The sequence below is a fragment of the Puntigrus tetrazona genome, chromosome 13 (assembly GCF_018831695.1).
Source record: "Puntigrus tetrazona isolate hp1 chromosome 13, ASM1883169v1, whole genome shotgun sequence".
Classification (NCBI taxonomy): domain Eukaryota; kingdom Metazoa; phylum Chordata; class Actinopteri; order Cypriniformes; family Cyprinidae; genus Puntigrus; species Puntigrus tetrazona.
This window is the reverse complement of record NC_056711.1, coordinates 6479907-6503976: the sequence shown is the minus strand read 5'-3', so window position 1 is coordinate 6503976 and position 24070 is coordinate 6479907. Positions and strand designations below refer to the sequence as shown.

The following is a 24070-nucleotide window of genomic DNA, read 5'->3' as shown; positions in this document are numbered from 1 at the left end:
ACACTCCGGCTCTCTCTATGTTCTCTTTGCCTCAGCACAGCACAAGCAGAGTCTCTCTGAAACTTAGATTTGCTAATTATTTGCTACTTATTTTTTTTTATTTTTATATTCTTGAGATATATAATATATTCTTGTCAACAGTAATGGAACATTTTTCAGTAGCTTTGAATTCATGCTTTTATAAAGACAGCATCGATTTTGAGCATCGTTGTGCTGGTTAATAAGTAAGTCAGGCTACCTACAGTACATTCCATTCTGATAATAAATCTTTCTGTTATTTTTAAGAAAGAGGCATCTGGAAATAACCTACAAGATGCTGGTGCCTTCTTTGTTGGGCGACCTGACAGTCATAAACAATGCAGCGTTCTGTATTCCATAGTAGAAACTTTTCTAGATGAATCTAGAAGGATTTATAAATAAGAAAATGAGAAAGCGCGATATGTGGGCATTGTTTTAAGTATTATGGGTAGGAGGAAGAAAGATCAGCAAAAATCTTTTGTAAAAGAGGGAAAATAATCAGTTAATAATTGATAGTTTTGATGAATAATAAATCACTAACACAGATGCATTCATGCTGCAGAAAAACAGAACAGACCCTTCTTGGGTTCATTCAGCAAACAGAAAGGGGAAAGGAGCAGGCCTTTCCTCTCAGCTCACCTCATCTCTCCTCTTCTATAATTCAGTGACCTTGAGATATTTCTTCCCTGAGGCTCACCACTTTTAGCTCTCATGCCAACGAAAAGCAAGAGGCTCCCTTGAATAGAAAGTAAACTGACGGTGCGTAGTCTCCAGGAGTGGCACGTGCTCATTGACATTGCAGGTGAGGGTCGGCGATTAATTCTTTACCAGCTCAGTGACACAAACAAACTTTGAGATACACGGTCTTTATTTTGTGATGTATCGCTAGCAGTTCAATGAAAAGTTAATATTTTTCTATTTAGGCGCAATACTGACAGTTTTTACGTGTGTGTATTTGCTTGAAAATGACCATGAATCCAAAAAGCGGGATTTGCATATGTCAGAGTGACCCACAGAAGGACCTGTGTTTTAGAAAAAATGGATTGAGTCAATGATTCAATGACTCACTGCGTAGGTTACAGTGAATTATTGGCTGCATCAGAAAGCTAGGGCTGCTGACTTGTTGCCTCGCTGCCTTTTTAGAGCAATGACCTTGCAGACAGCATTTGTGCATGAAGGGACCTCATGAAACTTTTGGATAGATTTCTGGGGCAGCATGATGTACAACAAAACAGACTGAGCTTATGTGATAAGCAAGTGAATATTTCATTATTTCAATAGACATTTCTCATAAGAAATACCATCAAAAGTGGAAAAAATTGTAACAAAAATAAATATTTACACACAAACTGATCACCAACTGCAACTTTTAGATGCAATATTTATATTTTATAGTGCAACACTTATTCTGGAAATAAATCAGATGAAAGTATCTCAGAAGACAGTATATCTGTTAAGGTAATGTTGAACTCAGAAATGTTTCGAAGTCTTCAACATGACCTGATGCTTAATGCATCCTTCGCAGGCAGCATTCTTGAGCTTTCTGATGCAGCCAACATTCTTGAATTAAAGCGTTTTGAGTGAATAATTCAATGACTTGCTCGCTTTTTTCTGAATGAATCAGCCAAATGAATGATTTAACGATTCTTTCATAAATCACTTTGTTTGTTCCTTAATGAACCTGTTGAGTGAGTGATTCAATCGCTTATAAGTCACTTGTTTAATTTCTGAATTAACTATTGTCCTGGCTAGGAAACTTCGATGATGATTCAGTGATTCATTAACTCGCTCATTAAGCTCTATTCACACTGCACAAACAAATGCAACAAAGAAGTTGGCTCAAGCTGGCTGAATCTTATAAAAAATAACAGTCATGTTCACACCGCACCAACAGACAACGACCAGCTCTCAATGACTGCGGAAAAAAAGATGTATTATCCTATTTCCACAATCCAAATTTTACAGTTATTGTGTTTTTGTGCGTCATTCTTTGCATGGAAAGATATCAAATAAGATGAAAGAGGTTTTGGGTGAAACTGTGGCTGCTGTCAGTTGGTGAAAACTTACCTGCCGTAACTCACCCTGCGGTTTGTTCGATCTGAATTGGCCTTTAGTCACTTGTTTTGTTCCTGAAATCTTTTTTCTGAATGAATCAGGTGACTCAAATATTGATCTATGCATATAGACAGTCACCTGTCACCAACTACTGTTGTATCAAGGTATAGTGGAAATGTGTGTGTGCTGAATAGTACACCAAAAAGTATGCTCTAACAGATAAATTCCTACTTCCAGTCTACTTAACACATTTAAAGCATCTGCATTATCCATCTAGCAAATAAGCAACCTCTTCTCTTTTAATGCACATTACTGCTATTCTTGCTGCTCACCATGCCTTGCCAGAGCAGCTCAGCATCTTCCCAACCCCAACATCATCCCACTGTGGGGACTCGGCAGACAGGGGACGGACTCTCAAGCGGGTGAAACAACATGCCTGGCAGGCAATGCCTGTTTACTGTCACCTGTCAGCTGTGTGGTGTGTACTGCTGGGCGGGTGGCTTGCAGTGTGTGTCAGCCATGGAAATGAGTTTGGCATGCCACACGTCTGACAAATTGGGGCCCTGGCCCCTGATGCCTGGCACGAGACAGAGTGGCCCAGTGGGCATTAGTCTGTGCTTGACAACACCCACCTAGCTGACCTTTTCCAAAACTGACCTCAAGCTGCCACCAATCAGCTTCCAGCTCCAGTAAGCTGGTAAACAATGTGTCTCTCATCAAGCTAAAAACACGCAGCAAAATTAATCCAACACATACTGTATGATCAGGAGGAGCGGGTACAGCTACTATGGTCATGAAACAAGATCGAATTACATCAAAACTACTTCCTTTGACATACCAAACAAACAAATGCAATTCATTCAAAAAAAAATGAAATGAATAATGATATAAAAATAGTAACATTTAGGTTTTATATCCAGCTTAGGTGTGCTAGAATAATTTGTTTATAGTTGTTCATTTTTTATACTTACTCTTTCATAAGCTGATTCGCTTATATCTTTACTTCTGACTATTTGAAGCATATCTATCACTGATCTATATATAAATATGTTGCGATCTAAACTCGTGAGAGGCAGTGAAGCCAGCAATTAATAGCAATTAATAATATAATAGCCGTTGTTACTATTGCTCTATTAAATGAAATTAAACACTTATCATGCATCATCTTTAAAAAAGCCATGTTTGTACTATGTAACGTTAGTGGGTTTTTTTCTCAGAATAAATTATGTGTATAATATTTTTGACTGAGCAATCTATTTTAGACTCTCTAAGATCGCGCAAATACATTTAATAGCATTAGCATTGCTACATTAATAATTAAACCGCTATTTAAATAATCAATGAGTGATTTCACTGTTTTAATCGTTAACTGCTTCAAAATGAATGCTGTTAACAAAATCATTGTTGAAAGCCTACTGTACAAAGAGAAAAAACATAACTGTACAAGACCAATAAAGGTATACTTGTATATAAATAAGTATTGTTTATTCAGATTCAAGAGTGAGCTTCGTAATTTGATATATGTTGAGGTTTTTGTACTATCGTGTAATTTACTATTGTAGCCTTTAACACAACAATATTTTAAAGCAAATGAAAAAGACAATTCTCTAACTAAATACACTATGCGATTTTTGTCCAGATTTCACAGTCTGAACAAGCTGACTCTAATTGAGGAAAGTCAGAGCTAGTCTGCGGATGAAAGCTAACAGATTCCACAGAAATTGGGTATGGTTACAGACTTCGGCTGTTTGTCTTCAGACTTTGGTTCCATCCAGTCGGAGGTAATCAGCCGATTCAACACGTTTGTTTTCATTTGTCATACGTCTCCTAGCAACAAGGCGCCAGTTTCTGCGTCAGACTGTTGTGATCGGAATAACTTTAAAGTCTGGTAGTGTGTGATGCCCATTTCCTTTGTCGCTATTTTTACAGAGTCGGTAAGTGTATGCTCTCAGCGTTTTAAAATCTATTCAGATTTTAAAAGTCGTGTAGTGTGTTCCAGCCTTACGCATCGACTCCGATGCCCGAAATGCATTTCGGTTCACGAGAGCGTGACGTCACATGACAAAGACCAGCTATAGATCAGCGATATCGATCTCTGTAGTATTCTTTTGTTTGTTTATTTATTTATGGGCATATTCTTGATGCCATTGTCAGTACTTGCCGATTTGCGTATAGCCTAAGAATTTCGTAAGATAAACTTACGTTATGCTGTCAGAAACGACAAACGCATCAAATCTGAGGATTGTTAACAATACTGCACTTCAGTAATCTGAATCCCCCCGTATGAATACATTGGTCCCGTCCATTGCTCTCTAACCTGTCACGTGGTGCGGATGTCCTTCGCTTTTCCTCTCTGTGCAGGTTAAACATGGCTGCGCTCTTAAGATCAGCCCGGTTCCTTAAATGTTCACCGGTGGCGTTGCTTCAGGCCTTTGGAAACGGCAGACATGTACCGGCAGCTGGTCGTCTTTACAGTGGAGCGGTCGGGGCTACTCGTGCAGGGTTATGTGTCCATAAAGTCCCGGGACGCTTAAACGTAAACAGGTATAACGCAGCGTGACTCTGCCATGCGTGTGTAGATCATGCAGTTGTCATTGAGAGGTGATCACTCCTGTAGCGATACTGTGCCGTTATAACGCGTTGATGTGCTGTGTGCAGGTTATTTAACCAAATTTTAACAAACGGGCCTAGATCTGAAAATAATCTAATGGCGTAGATGTGAGAGATGTGGCTTTTAACCTTATTAGCTCATAACCTGCAGTATGTGTGACCCATGAACATCACTCCACATGTGCAGAACACATGAATAAAGTACACCTTTTCTTTCAGCCTTTTTTTGTGGTGCTTATAACATGTTTCAGTGAGATTATGTTTCAATCTGCCTTATGGGAACAATGGAGTAGTTTTAAAGACTTAATTTTAAATATACAACCATTAATCCAATAACTATACCATTAATTAGCCTATGATGAAATTAAATGTGTCCCTATAATACAGTAATTGTTTTAGGCTAATATGAGTTTTTCGATAAGCTGTGTGCTGCATGTGCAAAAAGTTAAAGGTCAACATGCCAAGGTCGTTTTGAGCCATCTCAAAACACTGCACATCATTTTCTTGCTTGTTGGTTACTCAATGTTTCACTCATATTTTATGTGGTGGTTAGTTCACGGCAGGGATAGAAATATGCTTTTTAATTAAGTGTTGATACTTGCACCTCACAGAGGAATTTTTACTAATTATTATGCTTTATTTTTACTTAAATATGTGTCATAATTTTTAAATGATTGCATTTGAGTACTAAGTGTTGTTATTATAATAAACTGAGATTTAAATAGTTTAAAAGAAACTTTACAAAACATTGAAACAATTTTAAAATATAAAACTACAACCGGTGCTTTTAAGTGCATTCTAAATGGTCAAGTGTTACGGTATGGTCTAAGATAATATGATAATTGTTTTAATAGTGTGTTGTTGGTTGGCTGGTGGCAGTGACGCTCCTGATAATGTCATCTCATTATCTTAGATCACACTGTAACTATAACAAAAACAATTCTTCTCATAATTAACTAGTTGCTTATTAACATGCATATTACTAGCACATTGGCTGTTTAATAGTACTTATAAAACACTAATGCCTTATTTTCCATGACCATATGTAGTTAATAGTGAGAGTTTGTCCCTAAAGTTTGACCAAAAATTTAATATATATATATATATATATATATATATATATATATATATATATATACACACACACACACACACACACACACACACACTGAATATAACCCATATTTTTTATATTTGATTTGATCATTTTTGTAAATGAGGCCTGTTAATTTTGTGATTGGATTTGTAGACCATCTTATATACCACCTAATACACTTATTATACTTTGCAGTTTGCTCTCATTCAGATCAGTCTTGCCCTGTGTGAGCTGTCATCAGTATAGTGTTGTCCCGAGAGCAGAGGCAGCTGGTAAAGGATGAGCCCAGTGTGGCAGTCCGCACCAAGCAGGCTCAGCTTTTGACTGGGCTCTGGCCAAACTGGACAGCTCAATCCGAAGGACAGGCCGGGTCACCAAAACACTGCTGCTGCGCATCTTCCATGATGTCTGCAGAACAGGTATTTGTCTGTTTGTTTAAGGATCTTTCCTTCAACCATTTCCATAAATATGGCACGCATGTCATCTCATTTCTAAAATCACTTCCGATAGGATGTCCAAACGGAAATCAAGCTCTGTTATTGCTGAGAAGCTGTGGCTCTCTGCTTCCTGAGGTTCCCTTGGCGGAGCGCATAGAGCTGTCACAACGGATCTGGGATGAGCTTCAAGCACTGGGTATGTGTAGAGACAATTGAACAGTTACTCGCTGTACTTCTAAGTCAGGTTTTAACTTTCACAATGCTGTTCGTTACAGGCGCCCCCTATGATGTGAGCCATTACAATGCCCTGCTTAAGGCGTATCTGCAGAATCAGTTCAGATTCTCTCCAACCGACTTTCTTGCTAAAATGGAAGCTGCTAATGTTCAGCCGAACAGGGTGAGTATAATTATAGATGATGAAGAAAAATAAAAAGAACATTTGCTATGAAAAACTAATAATATGGTTTTAGCATGTATCGTGACACAAATCGCAACAAACAGTGACGCAATAATATAGATATGTCTTGTCATTTATTAAAATTTTTCATATATTGTGACTGGCTAGGTGACTTATCAGAGACTAATCGCAGCCTATTGTGAAGTCGGGGACATTGAAGGTGCAAGGTGAGTTACGATTTTTGATTTTCTGCAGATTAGTGTACCCTTGTGGTGTGAATTATATAAAAGTCTGCGTATTAAAAAGGGCAGTAACAGTGTTTATTTCATGGCGTCTTGCAGTACGATCCTGGGCTTTATGAAGAGCAAAGATCTCCCCATAACGGAAGCTGTGTTCAACTCGCTAGTGACAGGCCATGCCCGTGCAGGGTGAGTGGACAGCGCTGTGATTTAGTGCTGCTTCTTTGAGCTTGTTACTCTTTGTGTTGAGTGACTTGTGTTTGTACAGGGACATGGACAGCGCTGAAGGCATCCTGTCAGTCATGAAAGGTGCAAAGGATTGAGCCGGGCCCAGAGACGTACCTGTCTCTTCTTAAAAGCGTATGCTGAGAAAGGCGATATTGATAAAATTAAGCAGGTCTGTAATTATGGAGTTATTAAGAGAACGTTATGCATTATTTTGATAGAACCATAGAATAATAAAAAGTACAGTATTTGATTTTTAGGTAATAATGTATCTCATAATAATTTGTCTCCTCTAGACTCTAGAGACAGTGGAGAATGCAGATATCCTTCTGATCGACAGAGATTTGATGCAGGTGGTTTTCAGTCTGACTAAGGCCGGCCATCAGCAGTATGTGCCTGAGATTGTGGATAGGATGCGTCACGATAGAGGATATGTGCCAGGTGTGTTTACTGACAGCAGGGTCATGTCATGGAAGAGGAAGGAATATGGAACCGCTAGCTTTGAATTTTGCCATAAATGCTTACCGTAGTGGTCCATACTGAGCCATAATGGTCCCGTATGTATTCAAAGCTGTATTCTATTTTAAGTGTTTTAAATATGAACCCAAGCCAATTAGCGAAATGGGATACATACAATATTAATGCAGTGAGAAGTTGTTATGGGATTTTGGGGAAGTTATCAATAATTGATATCGCTTTTTATTTTGATACTGACCCGTCCATTTCTTTTCTATTTTGTCAGATGCTATGAACCTCTGCTTGAGTCTGATTACTCACGGACATGAAGACACAGCGTTTTATGTGCTGAAGAGCTTCACCAACCTGCTGTCAGAGTCACAGACCGGTGACTCTCCAAACTTGGGAAACTTCTTTCTTCGCCACTGCGTCAGTATGGACAAGGTAAAGGAATACAACTTTCATTTAGTAAATCACAACAAAATGATAATTTTTGTAATGGACTTGCCTTCATGTTGGTCCAAACCTGTGTGAGTTTTTCTTACAATGGTTGTTGTAAAAAAAAAAAAATACTATGAAAGTTAATGGGGACCATCAACGTTTTGATTACCAGCATTCTTGAAAATATTTCCTTTCATGTTCAACGTGAGAAACTTACACCGGTTTGGAAGGAAATGTGGGTGAGTGAAACGTGGGGGAACTTTTCCTTCAAGTTGTTTTAGGAAAAGTTTAATGAACAGTAATACATATTCGCGTCTTTAACGACCCAGACCTATATATCCAGCACTGATTGGATCTCTAACTGCTGCAACAGCAAAAAATATAAATATTTTAAGAAAAAAATACAGAACAATAAAATAAAGCATATTTGGTTACCTTTTGAAACTTAAAAGGGTTCAATTTAAACAGATGAGTTTACCATCGCTGTCATCCAACTCTGCCTCATGTTCACAATCTCAACCATATTCTCAAATGTCTTCATAATCAATATTTTGATCACTGGCATCTTATTCACCACATCCAGCATCAAATAGCAGTGACATTTATATTATATAACGATATAGTAATTGCTCTGCAGTAAAGCTATTCAGACCAGTAAAATTTTTGCTGATATTCGTTTATTTTTGATGCCTGCTGTAATTATGAAGTCAACATCACATTATCATTGAATATCGAACAGATATTCAAAAAGATGCACTGCATGCATACATAGTTGCGCAGAAAAAATATTTACATATTTATATAAGTTGGGTCTCTAGCTATATATATATATATATATATATATATATATATATATATATATATATATATATATATTTATATTTATATTTATAAAAAAAATCAGAAAACAGGCATTCTTTTTTCCCTTGTTATATTGTTTATAATGAATAGATTGATGAATACTATGAAAGTTGATAAGGGAGAGGGTAGAGAATGATATACTGGGTTACTAAAGACCCAAGGTAAGCCTTTAAGGGTTAATGTTATTAATGCTGTGTTCATTTGTTTGTTTGTGATTTACAGTCTGTGGAAAGCATAGTTGGGTTTTGCAAAGATCTAAAAGATTCAGGTCTGCACTCATCGCCACTGCAGTACACCCTTCAGTGTGCCCTGGAAGATAAAAATACCGGTGAGTGCAATGATTTATAGTTTAAAAAACATTTAATAATTAAAACATTTATTCTAAACATTATACTTAATCCTTATTTATTGTCTTTTCAAATCCCAGGATTTTAATTCAAGCGTATTCGCGTCCATTTTGTTTCTTTTGTTATTTACAATAGCCATTGATGTGCTGTTATTACAATATGAATGCATAATTCAAAGATACTAACCTAATAAGAGAGATAAGGCGTCTGAAATTTTGAAACATTAATACTCAGGAGCTTTATTTTAACAGGATTAAATCATCCTGTGTTAAACATTTCTGGGCCCCAGTTTTACTACTACTACTTTTCTTTTTTTCTTCTTTTTTTTTTTTAATTTATCTGATAATCTCACAGCTGGATTTGTGAAATATGTTTAATGGTTTTAAGGTATGGCTGTTGAGCTCATGAGAAGGATGAAGGAGGAGGGATTGCCTCTCAGACCTCACTACTTCTGGCCCATCTTCACTCATTACCAGAAAGAGAAAAACATTCCCGGTGAGTCCTGACCTTATTCTTAAACACTTCTGTGTCATTGTCGTGCATATTGCAAACACTTGCTTTCATAATATACTATATTTCCTACAAATAAGAAAGTTCCAGGATTTGGAATTGTCCAGTTGGAATATTCAGATTGTAAAAAGTTAGAATAAGTTATTTATATATTTATAAAGCCGTGGAATAGGAAAAATTACTCTCTTTGACACTCTCTCGTTGATGAATATCATTTTTTTCCCCTCCATAATTCTTTCAGTTTCTGTGTTCCAGACTTCCAAATAAATGTTCTGACAAAAGAGCATGTCCAGATAAATCCTGCTGAAACTGCAGCAGCGAGTACAAAAACATTTCATTTTTAACCAGTTACCTTCATGAAACATGCAGGATCACTCTCACCTTTCTGTTCCTGTGCGTTTTTTTTCCTCCCTTTTTTTGTTTGCCCAGTGTTGAAGTCTGCACTACGTGAAGGTTACATGACAGAATTTGTAGTGACTGGGTCTCATGTAAATGCGAGCGCTCTGAGGGAATTCACTTTCAATTACGTGCGCCGCTGTGCACGGCCATGAAATATTTAGCGCCATGTCACATTCTGTCCACAGGTGTCACCAGCGGGCAGACGCCCATCCCCCTTTCCACCCACCGGTTTTCCGTCCACCCGTTCACGAGTGCGGAGAGGGGGAAAAGTTTGCATTTTGATGAGGTGTGGATTTGGGCAGGCGAGTTTGAAAAAGCATATGCTAGCTTTGTCTCGCAGCCGCGCGAGCGGCGGTGCTTGTCAGATTCAAGAAGCGGTGCAGCTCATTGCTTGTGACATGGTGCGAGAAGAATGCCTTAGTTCCTCGCATAGCACACAACAGGCTTTTACATCTGCATCTTGAACACTCTTTGCGCTAGTCACATTTCGAAAATCCACTTTTTGTCGTCCGCTTGCATTGGATGCTGGGTTCTTTCAAATCTCAGTAATTGCTGAAAGCCACTTTAGGGCTTCCATCAACTTTAATATCATTCTGAAGGGAAGCATCTCAAAGACTGGAGGTGGCAAGTGATCTCGCCGCTTAGGTCTTCTCTGTTTCTTCATATCTTGTTTCTGGAGCTTACACATTTTTCATTCTGAATTGCATTAAAACAGGAAGACTCAATCTGAAATGGCTGTGCCATGTAATGTAAACATTCTGTCTTAGGAAATATAGTAAAAATAACACTTTTACAATTTTTTTTTTTTTTTTTCCCCAAACTTAAGTCTCCTTTTTGTCTTCTGAATTAGTGTCTTAAGTTAATTTAGACTTATGGAATTGGTTGACTTGATTTAGCCTTTTCTAGTTTTTATTTTGACTTTATTTAGATTTTTATTCTTACACCTTAATATATTTAACGACACTGCAATAAGTACATTTTCATCTTGATGGTGATTTGATCAAATACAGTAAAATCTAATGTTACTGTTTTTAATAACCGTTTGTTTTATTTATTTTTGTGAGCTTTACTCCAGTCACATGGTCATTCAGAAATCATTCTAATATATTTGTTGCTTAACAAATAGTTCTTGTAATTGTGAATGTTCTAAGTACTACTTAATTGTACTACTAAATATTTTGTGGAAACCATAATACATTTTGGAGGATTCTTTGTAGAATAGGAATATTTTTATTTTTTTTGCAATAGAAATCTTAAGCAATATATATGTCCTTATTGTGACTTTTGACCAATTTAAAATTGAATTTCTTTGCTGAATTTTTTTTTTTTACTTGATGTACATGTGCTTTCCTCTTTCAACAGATGTAAGCACACTTTAAGTTTTGCTTGTAGCAAGATAAACCTTTTGGCTTTTTTAAATTTTTAAATCCATTTTGGTTTAAAATACAACTACTGTTAACAGTTTAAACTCTGCCCCCTTCCCTTTAGTGCTCCTCTAGTAAGAGACACCGCAGTCTTGGTGACTTCCCGCACTTACAGTTCAATCATCAAAGTCGGTGATGTAGCAAACAGAAACTTGGAGGTCGCTCGAGAATTCATTGAACCGGATTTGTTCCATAAAAGCCCTCTCACACACTTTCTGAATTGTGAAGTTTTGAATCGGCTGGTGATGTGACTGGATATCCATTTTCTATCCCCATTCACATGCTACCTATCAGCCAGTGATGTCTGGGCCAACTTTTATGGCTGACAAATGGATCAATGGATTATTTAACAGCAAAACAGGTGTGCTTCTCTCATAAAAATAAAAGAATGAATAGACAGACGGCTCTCAGGCTCCATTGAGAAGAGAGTGTCTGGATGACTGTTTATGTTTGCTTGAAAGCAAAGAGCTACTGAGTTGCAAGAAAGGATGAATGGAGAAAGCTGCACGGATGAGAATGAAATGGAGAGATGGGGTGGATGGATGGATGGATGGATGGAGCCTCCAGGTGCTTTACCTGGCTAATGCTCTCACACACCGGTTGCCGACCGCTCCTGGTGCCAGATGCAGGTTTTAATGGCAGATAAAAGCTGCTCTTATCTTTATTCAGGTGTGTAGGTGTCCCTGAGCATTGCGATACAGAGTGCTAAGGACCAAGGTGAAGAGTAAACAGAACACAAATCGCTATTTCACGTGTTCCCACACACACAACCGTTTGCCCGAGGTCGAGAGACTGTTCCATATGCATGTGGTGCTTTAGGCAGGAGTGAAGGGCTCTGCTGGAGAGCCGGGTAAAGGCCTGAATCCTCTGCCTGAAGGAGGTGTTCCTCCAGGCCATGCCACTGGAAGACTGATGTGATAATACTAATTATACAAGTATTTTATTTCATTTCTTTATTAATGCTTTCAATTTAAGACCGGGTTCAGTGATTTGTAAATGGCCTTGGGCTTTAAATTATGTTGCCGGCTATGTGTGTAGCAGTAGTCTTAGTTCTTATGAAATGTTTTGCTTTTTTTTTTTTTTTTTTTAATAATTTAATAATTTATTAATAATTTTTTTTTTGCTTTAAATTCATGGTTCAGATATGTAATGCTGAGTCATTGCTTGCATGAACTGAATGAACAGGCATCATAGTGGGATGTGAATTTAAAAAAAAAAAAAAAAAAAAAAAAAAATTGGTATCTGTATTTTCCATCCTATAATGCATGACCAACATTAATTGTGTAAATTCAAGGGAAAAAAAGAGACTCTTTACAGGTAAAAAGCAGGTTTCCCCTTGTTGTACTTTTGCTTATCACATGTATTACGTCCGACCTTGAGGGCCCTGTTTTGCTCTATAGACTTCTTTGAAATTTGGTGCAGTCATAGCGTTTGTATGTCATAAATGATATTAAGTTGCACACATTTAAATAAATCACTTTTTTTCCTTCAGGTGTTCTGCAAGTTCTGAGAGCCATGCAAGAATTGGGTCTTCTTCGTCAGACGTTGATACTTTTAGCATCTACATCCTGCCGTCTTTCCCATCAGCGGACAGTGCCCGCACCTCTCTGAAGGTAATTGTACTGGATATACGCGTGGCTTGTTGGTTTATGTGACCGTCTGAAACACTCTTTAACTTGATAATTGCAGAATGCCGGTATTGACGTGGATCCCAATATTTTGACTATGGCAGAAATACGAACGGAAACCTCACGTGGAAACCTCGCAGAGCTGTTCTCTCTGAGTAAGCATTAGCTTTCATGAAAATGTACCTCTTTTCCTTTGTCAACCACTCTCTGCCTGTGTGTATAACACGTTCTCTATGGAGAGATTTCTTTTTTTTAGATGTACTTTCCATGATAGTTCTCATCACTTGGAGACTAATTGCTGTCCATCAGGACTTCACATACATAGACGCTCAAACATGCTCTCTACCAATCAGCTACATGCCCATTTGGCCATTTAAGTGATTAGAGAGTGAAAAACTATGTGCATATATACTGTGAGTGTGTGTATATGTCTGTGTGTGAAATGAAGCAATGGAGTGGAGCTCCTTATCGGACCAAGGTGAATTGGGACAGATGCTGTTGAATTATGGATGGTACCTTTTCACCTTCACAGTTGTGCCCCCTGCTGTCTCTTTTCTTTTGTTTATTGGTTTATTTTGAATTCAAAAGACGTTTTAGTACTAGAATATAAAAAAAAAAACCTGGAAAGTTTGCCAAAAGCTCTAAAGCCATAAGTCAACATGTAGCTCACTAAGAAAATTTGCTTTAGTTAAATGTTTGAAATGTCTTTGATCTCATGACATTTATCACATTCACACTCTTGCAGTGTCTTCATCTGCTGTTCCATACATTGACCTCAGTGTATTCAGAGGCACCCTGATCTCTGCATTCAGAAGGTAAGTAATGAAACAAACTGTGTGTGTGTGTGTGTGTGTGTGTGTGTGTGTGTGTGTTAGCTTGTAGAATATTCTGCCTTTTGGCTAGACAGCCACTCACTCGTCACCTCATGCATATGGACGCAGTCATCTCTAGCCCAATTACAGCATGGGAGGAATGCAAATAAGAGTTTGTCCTCTTTGTTGCTTCGCTTCTGACACCTCTCTGTCCGATGCTGAAAGACTACTAACTATCCCGACTGCCGCTAATGGTGAGATGCAAAGGCTCACATCAGCATGGCTGTCACTGTTTATTTTCGCCTAATTCCTCCCCAGATGATCACCTCATCCCTCACACATACTCATAAACCTGTCATGGTATTTAATTTATCACATCATTTTCTTATGGTATCACTTAGCGCACTCACTCAGCTTGAATCTAAAATCAATCCCATCATGCACAATAGTTAAGGACCAGCTCTGTTTTTAAGCACATAGGCCGTAGGGCAGCAGATGCTGCTGTCCTCTGTATTTAGCAAAGCATTTAGATGTGAAAGTGGAGAGGGAGGTTGCCGGCAGCGATGGATGTCAGGTTTGTAATTGGGGTTGTCAGAAGGGTAGAGGGGGTTGTCGGGGCCCTGTCTCCTTAGCGACCTGCTCTTGTAATAATCAAGGTCAGGAGATAATTTAATCATTAAACAATGTTGAATCTTTTTTTCTTCTTCCTTGTCTCCCTGCTGTCCGCCGTCAACACTCCCTAATACTGCTGCATCTTGATTTCTCTACGTGTTGTTGGGCTGTGTGTGTGTGTGTGTGTGTGTGTGTGTGTGTGTGTGTGTGTGTGTGTGTGTGTGTGTGTGTGTGTGTGTGTGAAACCGCTGAGGCTCTAGGCTCTTTTTTTGTTAAAGCTATACTATAAATGTATTATAATGTAATATTTATATTTAAAATAAATGTTGTTGTTTTATCAAAGAATCGTGTAGAATGTATTCCACTTTCTTATGATAATAAGAAATGTTTCTCATTCATTAAATCAGCATATTCTAATGATTTCTGAAAGATAATGTGACACTGAAGAGAGTCATGATGCTAAAAATTCAGCCGTCATCATTACAGGAGTAATTTCAATTCGCATTTAAATTTGACATGGTGACCATAATATACTTTGTTACAATGTAATATAAGTATTATAATAATATACTCATTATACAGTTTTCCTGGGTGACTGGGAAATCATGGAGATTCACTCTGATGACCCTCCTGTGTGTTCTGACTGGTCAAATGAAGGCCACTCACACCGTATATGTATCACTGTCTGACAGATGATCAGCCAAAGCATTTTGTTTGAAAGTTGAACTAGAATTGTTTTTGTCCGTGTTTGTGTGAGAGTTATCTCTGATCCTTTACTGCCCCCTACAGGTTTGAGGATGTGGAGTGTATGACGAAGGTAAGCCTGAAACAAAGTGATTTTAAGAAATCTGGTGGAAAAACAAATGAGAAGAACTTTGTGAAAGTGACCTCTTCATCTGCTGTTACAGATTACAGAACTTCTCTTTAAAGACCCTCGGTTCAGTAATGCTGACCATAAAAATTCAGGTATGTTGTTTAACACTAGCATTTGGTATTTGCCTGTTCACTTTTATGTGTTTAACTTTCTTTTTTAATAATGTTTCAGTCTTTCATTTAATGTTGTAAAATGTTGTTAAAAATGGGTTTTAATAAATTGTAGCATAGCTTGCTGAACTTTTTTTTTATGCTGCTTTATTATTATGCTTTTTTTTATATATATATATTCCCTGTTTTAATTGACATAATATCCATCACAATCTTAGCTGATATCGAGTATAATGTCATCTCTTGGGCTGGTTGGGAGACATTGCACTAGTATATCTCAATGCATACATGTTCTCTAAACTAGTTTTTCTGACTGTATTGTGTGTCTGGCAGTGATGGAGTGTATCCTGACAGTCGTACTTTGCATTAATTGTGTGTGTGTCTGATGCAGTCTGAATAGTGAGTGCTGTCTGCTTGCTGACTCTGCGCTGAGTTAACAGAGCTTCTGTGAGTGTTTGTCGTCTCGCTGCACTAGAGCTGGCCTCTGCTCGAGTGTCCGAGCAGGTGGGAGCGATGGAGACGGTCTCTCTGTCTCATCCCATCACCGTGCACAACACAAATGTGTGCGTGAGGCTGTCAGCTGCCAGCCACTTGTTAAAACAGACTTCAGTCAAGACCGCAGCAGAGCTGCTTGTGTCAGCATAACACACACACGCGCGCGGTTTAAGAGCTTATTTGCTGGATTGCAGGATTTTTGTTTTTCTGGTCCTGCAGAAGCTCCCTTTTTGACTTTATATGACTCTGGTAATGTATTTATAAAAAGCAGAACGCGTCGAATTGGTGGTTCTCTCCTTTTTTTGCAGAAAATGTGGCCTACTTCCTTTACAGCCTGATTAATTCCATGACTGAGACAGAGGTGCGGTCCAAAGAAGAGGAGATTAGAGAGTACTTCGGCCTGCTTAAAAACATGGTATGTTGGATACATTCAAGCATGGTGTCGTGAACCATTCGATATGCTTGTTAAATTGAATCTGTATAGACGTTCACATCGTCTTATGATCAGATAAAAATGTGTACACAAATGTGTCGTTCAAAATTTGGGATCAATAAGTTAAGCAAGTACAGTATGCAATAAATGTATACAACAGTAAGAACTTCTGTAATAAAAGATTTCTATTTTACAAAAATCCTGTGCTTTTTAAATCAAGATATATTTTTGAGAAAAACATGCATTTTTTAGAAAGATTTTTGAAGGATCATATGATGTAAAGGTTGTAGTATTGGCTGCTAAAAACTTTTTTTTTTTTTTTTTCAACACATTATAAAATATTAAATTAGAAAGCTCTTAATTGAAATTAATAATATTTCACGACAATACTGTTTTATTGTATATATTTTTTTAATCAAATAGCTGTATGCTTTTACAAAATAAAAGCTACTTAACACAAAGAATAAATTTAATTCTGCATTTGCCGTTTTATTTGCTACAAAATGTAACGTTATTCAAAAATCATTAGTATGAAGAATAGCATACATACAGAAGCACTGAAGCAAAGCTAAATATCATTTGCTACTTTGTTAGATCAGTGGTTTTCTCTTCTTTCAGAATATCATCATCTCACTTGAACATCTTTAGAGGATCAAGAACCTACTGGAGTCCTACAAAGTTCCAGGCCTTTTGAAGGTATTTCATATATAGTGTGGTTTGCAAAGATGAGTAGAATTTTCTATACTTGGAGATTTGCTTCTGACACCACTTCAGCCATGAATTATATCAAAGTTTAGCATTAGATGTAGCGATGCGTGATTATGACCTTAATAATGATCATAATTGTTGAATATTTCCTTGAAACCGTAATTAGGATCATCATAATTTACATAATTTATTTGAAAGATGTTTATACTAGAGCTCGACAGATGTATCGGTCATTAATCAGCCCGAAAGTTGATTCCTGGAACTATTGGTTATCGGCAAAAATGTACACCGATAGTTTTTTCCGTGTTGCATCTGCTGCTGGAATGGCTTTAAAGGTTCTCTTATTGCATAGATTAACATATCTATGGCAAGAGGAGCCTCTAAAGGCGAAAATAACTGAAAACGCATGCATTTGTTTTGAAATGTGATAATGCATGCTGCACGGAGAGCACAAGCTGTCTGGAAAGAGCGCAGTGTTTAATGTCATGATTGTTACCGTAAATTTGACCTGAGCTTGAGTGCTGTTTGTCAGAGCCTGTCATTGAAAAAAGTGACATGCCTCTGCAGCGGTGGCAAAAAATTAAACCGGATTTAAAACACTTGCACATCTGGCAAAGAAGTTTCTGCCCCCCACCATCCACCGTGTTTAATGAAGCAAGATAAGCATTAACTCATTACACGATCTTAACCGTATGAATGAGTGAATGGTTTTGTGTTCTACACACGTACGTAGCGTGCTGCTCACAGTGATTCAGCTCCTGTCAGCTCACTAAACATAAACATAAACTCCAGAACTAGCCTTTTACTGTTTTATTTGAGTAAAACTAGCTGTAAAGCTATTCACAGCCGCTGGCCAAAATACAAGTTTAGTTTAACTTGCAGTAGTGCTACTACCAGGCTGCAAGGCTACTAAAATTATTAAAACATTACAAAAAAAAACGCCCAACAACTTTTATCAAATTATCAAATAACATTTCTTCCATGTTTTAATTTTAAAAGTAAATCCCCTCTGTAATAATAATTTAAGGATGTTTTATTCCTTAATTTGATGACAAATACATGATCAGGATTGTTGTTTTCAATACTATTTTAATACCATTTTGCATGAGTGTTATGTTTTTGTATATTTCTTTTTTTGTTTGTTTGTTTTTAAAAACTATTTTAAAAACTGTCGGTTAATAAATCAGTTATCGGCAAGTGTGGTCCAAACTAGCTGCCGGTATTGCCGAAATTCAGTATCGGATGAGTTCCAGATTATACTAATGCTTGAAGCAACAGCATACTTTATTTCAAAGTAACAACTGATTCAACAACTGAGATTTTGATCATTTTATGTATTAACTACAGTTTTTTTTTTTTCTTTCAGGATGTCTCTGCTCTTACGGAGAAAAATTTGGATGCTGGGTTGGATACTAATGCAACACAGCACAAAGTATTTGTATGTATATGTTTTTTCACCAAAACCAGATCGAATCTGTGATCTGAGCTGTGTCATCCGGGTAAACTTTTTTGTTTTTGTTAGGGTTTTGAGGGGAAACTTTCATTACTGGAGAAGACCCTGGCAGAGCAGAAAGCTGAGGGCATACCAGTCAGTTCCACCCTCAAAAAAGTCATCTCTGCCCTGTGTTTCGAGGAGGTGAGGTCTATTTTTCTCATGAATAACCATAAATATTTAGTTTACTGCACACTGATTGCTATTTTTATAGACATTTATAGTGGTCAGCTGATTTGATTGCGTTTGGGCATCATCTTGAATGCGTACGACTTCAATCTCCAGTTTTTTTAGGTGTACAAAACCTTTTATTCTGCTAATTTTTGACCTATAGTGGCTAATGAAGTACCAAGCATTCACAGAAACTAACTTGGTTCAACATTAGACAATAAAATGAATATTGGTCAGTATTTGTATACAAGTTTGATGTTTTTTGCATAACTCTATCTTTATACTGGAAAACTAGAAACTGGAGGAAGCTCTGGAGCTTAAAACTCAGTATGAAGCGGATATGACTCCTGCCTCATATGCCATGCTCATCAACCTGTGCTGCCGTCATGACAATGCTGAAGAAGCCCTCAAGCTAAAGATGGAATTGTAAGTTAGACTTGAACATTATTATTAATCCTTTATTAACTGAGTCAGTCAATACTGTACTGAACTAATAATTTAGACGAGTTTTCAGTACTGAATTATCAAAGTCATATCTGGCTTCATAGAATATTTTTTTTATATTTATACTTCTCTCATGAGTACTCATTAACAAGCAAAGTAAATGACAAAATGATCATTGAATAATAACTTTACGTTTTTTGGTACCGCTTTATTTCAGTAATTAGCAGTCATTAGAGTACCATTACACTGTCTGCTTAATATCTTTTAGCACTTTATTTTGTTGGGTCCTCAACATAAACCTGCACTAACAGGTGCAAGAGTTAGTAAACATGTAATTGCAAATTAATGAGAGTTAGTTGACGTGTAGTTACAAAGTTACTTACAGTTAGTAGAATGTTTAAAGTGGACCACAAATATATATATATTTTTTTTGCTTTCGGTTAGACAATTACAATCCAAGTAATTTGAATAACTTTTTTTTGGTGCTTATTTACTTTAAAGTAGCTTGAATATTTTTAATATAAATGAATGAAAAGCAAATAATGTTAAATTCTCAAGTGAAGTGTCCCTTTGAATTCGAAACATTCGCGAAGAATGTGACTTTAAAATTAATTTGTCAACCTGTTTACTCTTCTTTGGCGTTTCAGGGCTCGCAGGGACTCTGAGGTCGCGCTGGATGCTTACAAGTATGTGGCCTTGGTCCAAGTGCTATCCAAGCACGGCAAGCTGGAAGGTTAGTGGTCGCGTCTGTGCCCGAGTGAAAGCATCAGACCCTGTTGAAATAATTACAGACGCCCTTTTATTTTCACCATCCCGGATTAATGAAATAATTTAGTTTTAGTTTGTCACAAATAACGCAGACGGTCACATTAGGTGTGCCTTGCCTCACTTTTTAAACCACTTAGGATGTCAAGGTACCAATGAGCATTTTGTATTACTTATCACAGCGCTATCAAAAGCTTGCCACTTGCTTAATTAGTTTCTTAAAGGCGGCGTTCGGCGTGAACTGCCGAGAGAGCCTGTCTACTTGTGAGAGTGAGGTCCGAGACGCCTGTCTATCCGCATGGGGACATTAATCAGCCATTATCTGAATTCCACGGTGGATTTCTCCATGCTCATGTAAGACGCAATTACAATAAAAGTGTTTCCTCTTTGCTTTGTGCACACAGTGATGGTGAAAATACACGCTCCGTCTCTCTTTTCACGATGCGTGTCACTCTTTGGCTGCCCCCTCCCTCGCGCTCGGACTCATCCTGTCACCGAGCGAGGGAAAATTACAGGACCGGCTGCACTTTAACAGAATTACCGAAATCCGTCCTGATACTAATGGCATATCATGTCGGGGAAAGTGCTTGAGTATTTCACACACACACGCACATTTGCATGTGAATTCAGGCGAAAGTCTGTGATGAGGGAAGTGTGTGTGTATGTATATGTGTGTCCATCAGAGCGAGCCGGTGGCCATTAGCCCGCCGGTGTGCGCTTGGAGCTTGTCATTCACATTAACACACCTCAGTGCCCCGGCATGCCCGCATCACCGCCACAACCTGATCCGCTTGAAGATCATGACTCGTGGCACCTTAGTGCACCGCCTGGCCTGGCTTTTAATGGCCTTGTTTTTGTTTGAAACCCTTTCCTTGCCTCTTGTCCCTTTTTTTTTCCCCCTCTTGTTTCCATTTGTTACGGAGTTCGTAAAACGCAGTTGCCGGTTCACAGGCTGGCAGAAGGCCGTGGAATGAGCTGGAGGACTAATGGGCTGTGTGATATTTGTTTACCTCAGTGTGTGTGGTATCAGACAGTGGGCCGGGATGCTTCGCTGCTAGCCGTCCATTCGGGCCCATTTACCACCAGCAGCTGATTGGGTGTGATTAGTGGTTCTGTCAGAAGAGAAGAATTTGAGCTGTCTGCCGTCACAGAGCTTTCTTACACGGCTGAAGCTCAGCTCGGTTGCTGTTTGTGGTCCAGCGATGTGTGAACCATGCTCTGTATGACCAGAGAGTGGTCTGAGGGGCTTCATTTGGGACTCAGAAGTTTGTCTTGCTTACTCATCCATAACCTCAGGACATGCTCATCAGGAAGTCCTAGTGTTGTGCAGAAGTTTACACACCTTATGACTTGCTTGTGCACTTATAAATTGAGCTGTGATATTTAAAATTAAATTAAATTGGTTTTACTCACCTTCAAAACATGGTGTATATGACTTTCTTTTATTAGGCAAATCTATTTGAAATTGTTCAAAACTGCACTGGCTCTTCCAAGTGTTAGAATGGCAGGTGGGTGTTTTTTTTTTTTTCCTTCAGAGTCTGAATGTAGTTAAATAAAGTGCATGTAACACAATGTGCCTCACACAGCTCCAGTAGGTGAATGAAGGCTTCTTGTAGCGAATCCATGTGTTTTTTTTTGAAAGAAATATATCCATATTTAAAATGTTATAAACGCTTTTCTCTCACTACTTCTCACTTCTTTTCTATCACGTAAACATAAATTAGCGCAGAGGGGAGAAAGCAAAACAAACCCTGGTCATGAATTAGAAGCACAAAAGAATTTGTAAAGAAAAGGATTTGTAACAAAAATATGGCTTATTTTTGATATAAGCCAAGAGCAGATTGGTTTTCTTTTGCTAAAGGAAGGAAACTTTGCTTGCTTTGCACCTGTAAACAAACCTTCGAGACTAACACATCTCAAAGGTGCTTGTTTGACGGCATACATGCTACATCATCCACGCGGAAATTCTTGCACATGTGGAAGTGAGAGAAAAGTCTTTATCTTTGTTAAATATTTCTTACAAAAGAACATCGGTTCTCTACAGGAGGACTGATTCACCCCCCTAGAGCCATGTGAGACACATTTTATTATAGATAAATACGCTTTGAGTACTTACTGGCCTACTGCCATGTTAACGCTTTATAGAGCAAGACATTTTTTGACTCTAATTGAAAAACTCCAATTGGATTTGTCTGAAAGAAGAAAGTCATATGCAACTACAGTAGGGTGCTTTGAGGGCAAGTAAAACATGACCTAATGTTGGGTGAGCTAACACTTTAAAGCTAGTTTTGATTCAGTATTTTCTGAATGAAATGCATACTTCTCTTCATCCAATCAATTTGCAGTAAAAAAACAAAACAAGAAACGTCCTATTTTCCTCATTCAATATTCTATTTCTCTCTGAAGAATGTAACAAAGCAGAATTAAAAAAACTTTATCCTCTGTGTTTATGGCTCTGTCTAGGTAATTCTAATTTGAAGGTAAAGGAAAAGAGTAGGAGATCCAAGCAAGCATATTTTTTATATGCAGGTATTTGAGTAGAACACTTAAATGCACATTAAAGCAATTGTGTCCATTTGACTTTCATCCAGCTTTATCACATAGCCTCATTTTATATGGCTGAAATGTTGTACTACATCAGTGTGCTCTGTACAACAATGCTTGCAAAGCCCTGGGCTGTAAGAAAAGTGCATGGTTGAGTGCCTAGAGCGACGGCCCAAGAATCAAGAGGTTGTTAGTTCTAATCCCCTCGTGGGTATCGCTGTCACGACGCCCTCCGGCGATCCACTTAACCTCCATTGCTTCAATTCATATCCAGCTGTTAACACATAACATGTGGCACTTTTTAGACAAGAGCGCTTCTTAAATGACAAGCCTCTATTTAAATGGGCTGACTGCTGGGATCTTGATAAAACAATCCTCAAAAATTAAAAAAGCAGTAAAGGATGAGATCTGTGCCCGAATAACAGCATGACTGAGTAGATAAGTGAACAGAGCTTTATCATACAAAAGCAGCCTCTTAAAAACTCAGCATGACCCTGCTGAACCTCCTGTTCCCCGCTTCACTGTTCCTTTTGGCTCATCACTTTTCCTGACAGTACGGAGCGCTGAGCTGGATTTGCATAACAACAGGACAAAAATTGCAGGGTGATGAAGTGACAGATTGGAATTTGTGGGCTAAAACAAGCTGGCTGTCTCTGTTTGAGTGTATGTGCGAGTGTGTGTGGAGACTGAAGTGAACTGTGGTGCTGTAGGTCGGGCCTGCATTGTATATTTCCATATGCATGCCGTTACTCTCCATACTTGAGGTCGTAGATATTGTCAAAACACTGTAGGAATACTCGTTGGGTAAAGGTGAGGGATTTTTCTCAACTTAATTTCATCGTTTAAGATGCAACCGTAAGTGGGCGTTTGTAGGTTGATTTCCGTCTGTACAGTCTCTGCGGGTTCATTGGATTTGCTGGCAAGGCTGCATTTAATAGATTAAAAATACAGCAATAGTGTGAAATATTACAATTTAAAATAAATATTTCTAAAATAAGTTATTCCTGTAATTCAAAGCTGAAGTTTCAGCAGACATTACTCCAGTCTGCAGTGTCACAGGACCTTTCAGAAATCATTAATATGATTGGTGCTTAAGAAACATTTCTTCTTATTAGCAGCGTTGAAAACAATTGTGCTGCTTAATGTTGTGCAATGATTGATTAATAGGATGATTATTATGAATTTTTTTTTAAACGGTAATCTCTTGTTTTATTATAAATGGCTTTACTGTCACAGTGTATTCCATTTTTGATGAAGGAAAAAAAACATCTAAAAAATGGTGTTCAAGAAATTTTAATAAATTACAATGTAATATAATGGCTACTGTTTGGTGATGCTAGTGGAATAGACATTATTCCACCTTTTTAAAAGTGCATATTACAGTTTTACATTTTTAAAATATTTAAAATAAAATAAAAAATGCTACAATAATTGTATTCAATTTATTAATTTATTTTAATTAACTGC

At 37.8% G+C, this 24070-nt stretch overlaps 1 protein-coding gene across 1 annotated transcript in view; it reads left to right on the top strand.

Annotated features, from left to right (window-relative positions):
• Positions 1-4403: 4403 nt before the first annotated feature.
• Positions 4404-24070, top strand: part of lrpprc (leucine-rich pentatricopeptide repeat containing) — a 46043-nt gene continuing 26376 nt past the window's right edge. The window contains 27 exon segments of the mRNA XM_043254848.1: positions 4404-4617; positions 5975-6035; positions 6037-6094; positions 6097-6198; positions 6290-6412; positions 6492-6613; positions 6782-6840; positions 6955-7041; positions 7121-7166; positions 7168-7203; positions 7205-7249; positions 7374-7518; positions 7820-7977; positions 9058-9163; positions 9570-9677; positions 13008-13042; positions 13045-13128; positions 13205-13298; positions 13889-13958; positions 15357-15384; positions 15476-15533; positions 16355-16461; positions 17098-17175; positions 18554-18625; positions 18710-18823; positions 19146-19276; positions 19942-20027. Coding sequence (XP_043110783.1) covers positions 4442-4617; positions 5975-6035; positions 6037-6094; positions 6097-6198; positions 6290-6412; positions 6492-6613; positions 6782-6840; positions 6955-7041; positions 7121-7166; positions 7168-7203; positions 7205-7249; positions 7374-7518; positions 7820-7977; positions 9058-9163; positions 9570-9677; positions 13008-13042; positions 13045-13128; positions 13205-13298; positions 13889-13958; positions 15357-15384; positions 15476-15533; positions 16355-16461; positions 17098-17175; positions 18554-18625; positions 18710-18823; positions 19146-19276; positions 19942-20027 — 2389 coding nt within the window. The 5' untranslated portion in view covers positions 4404-4441.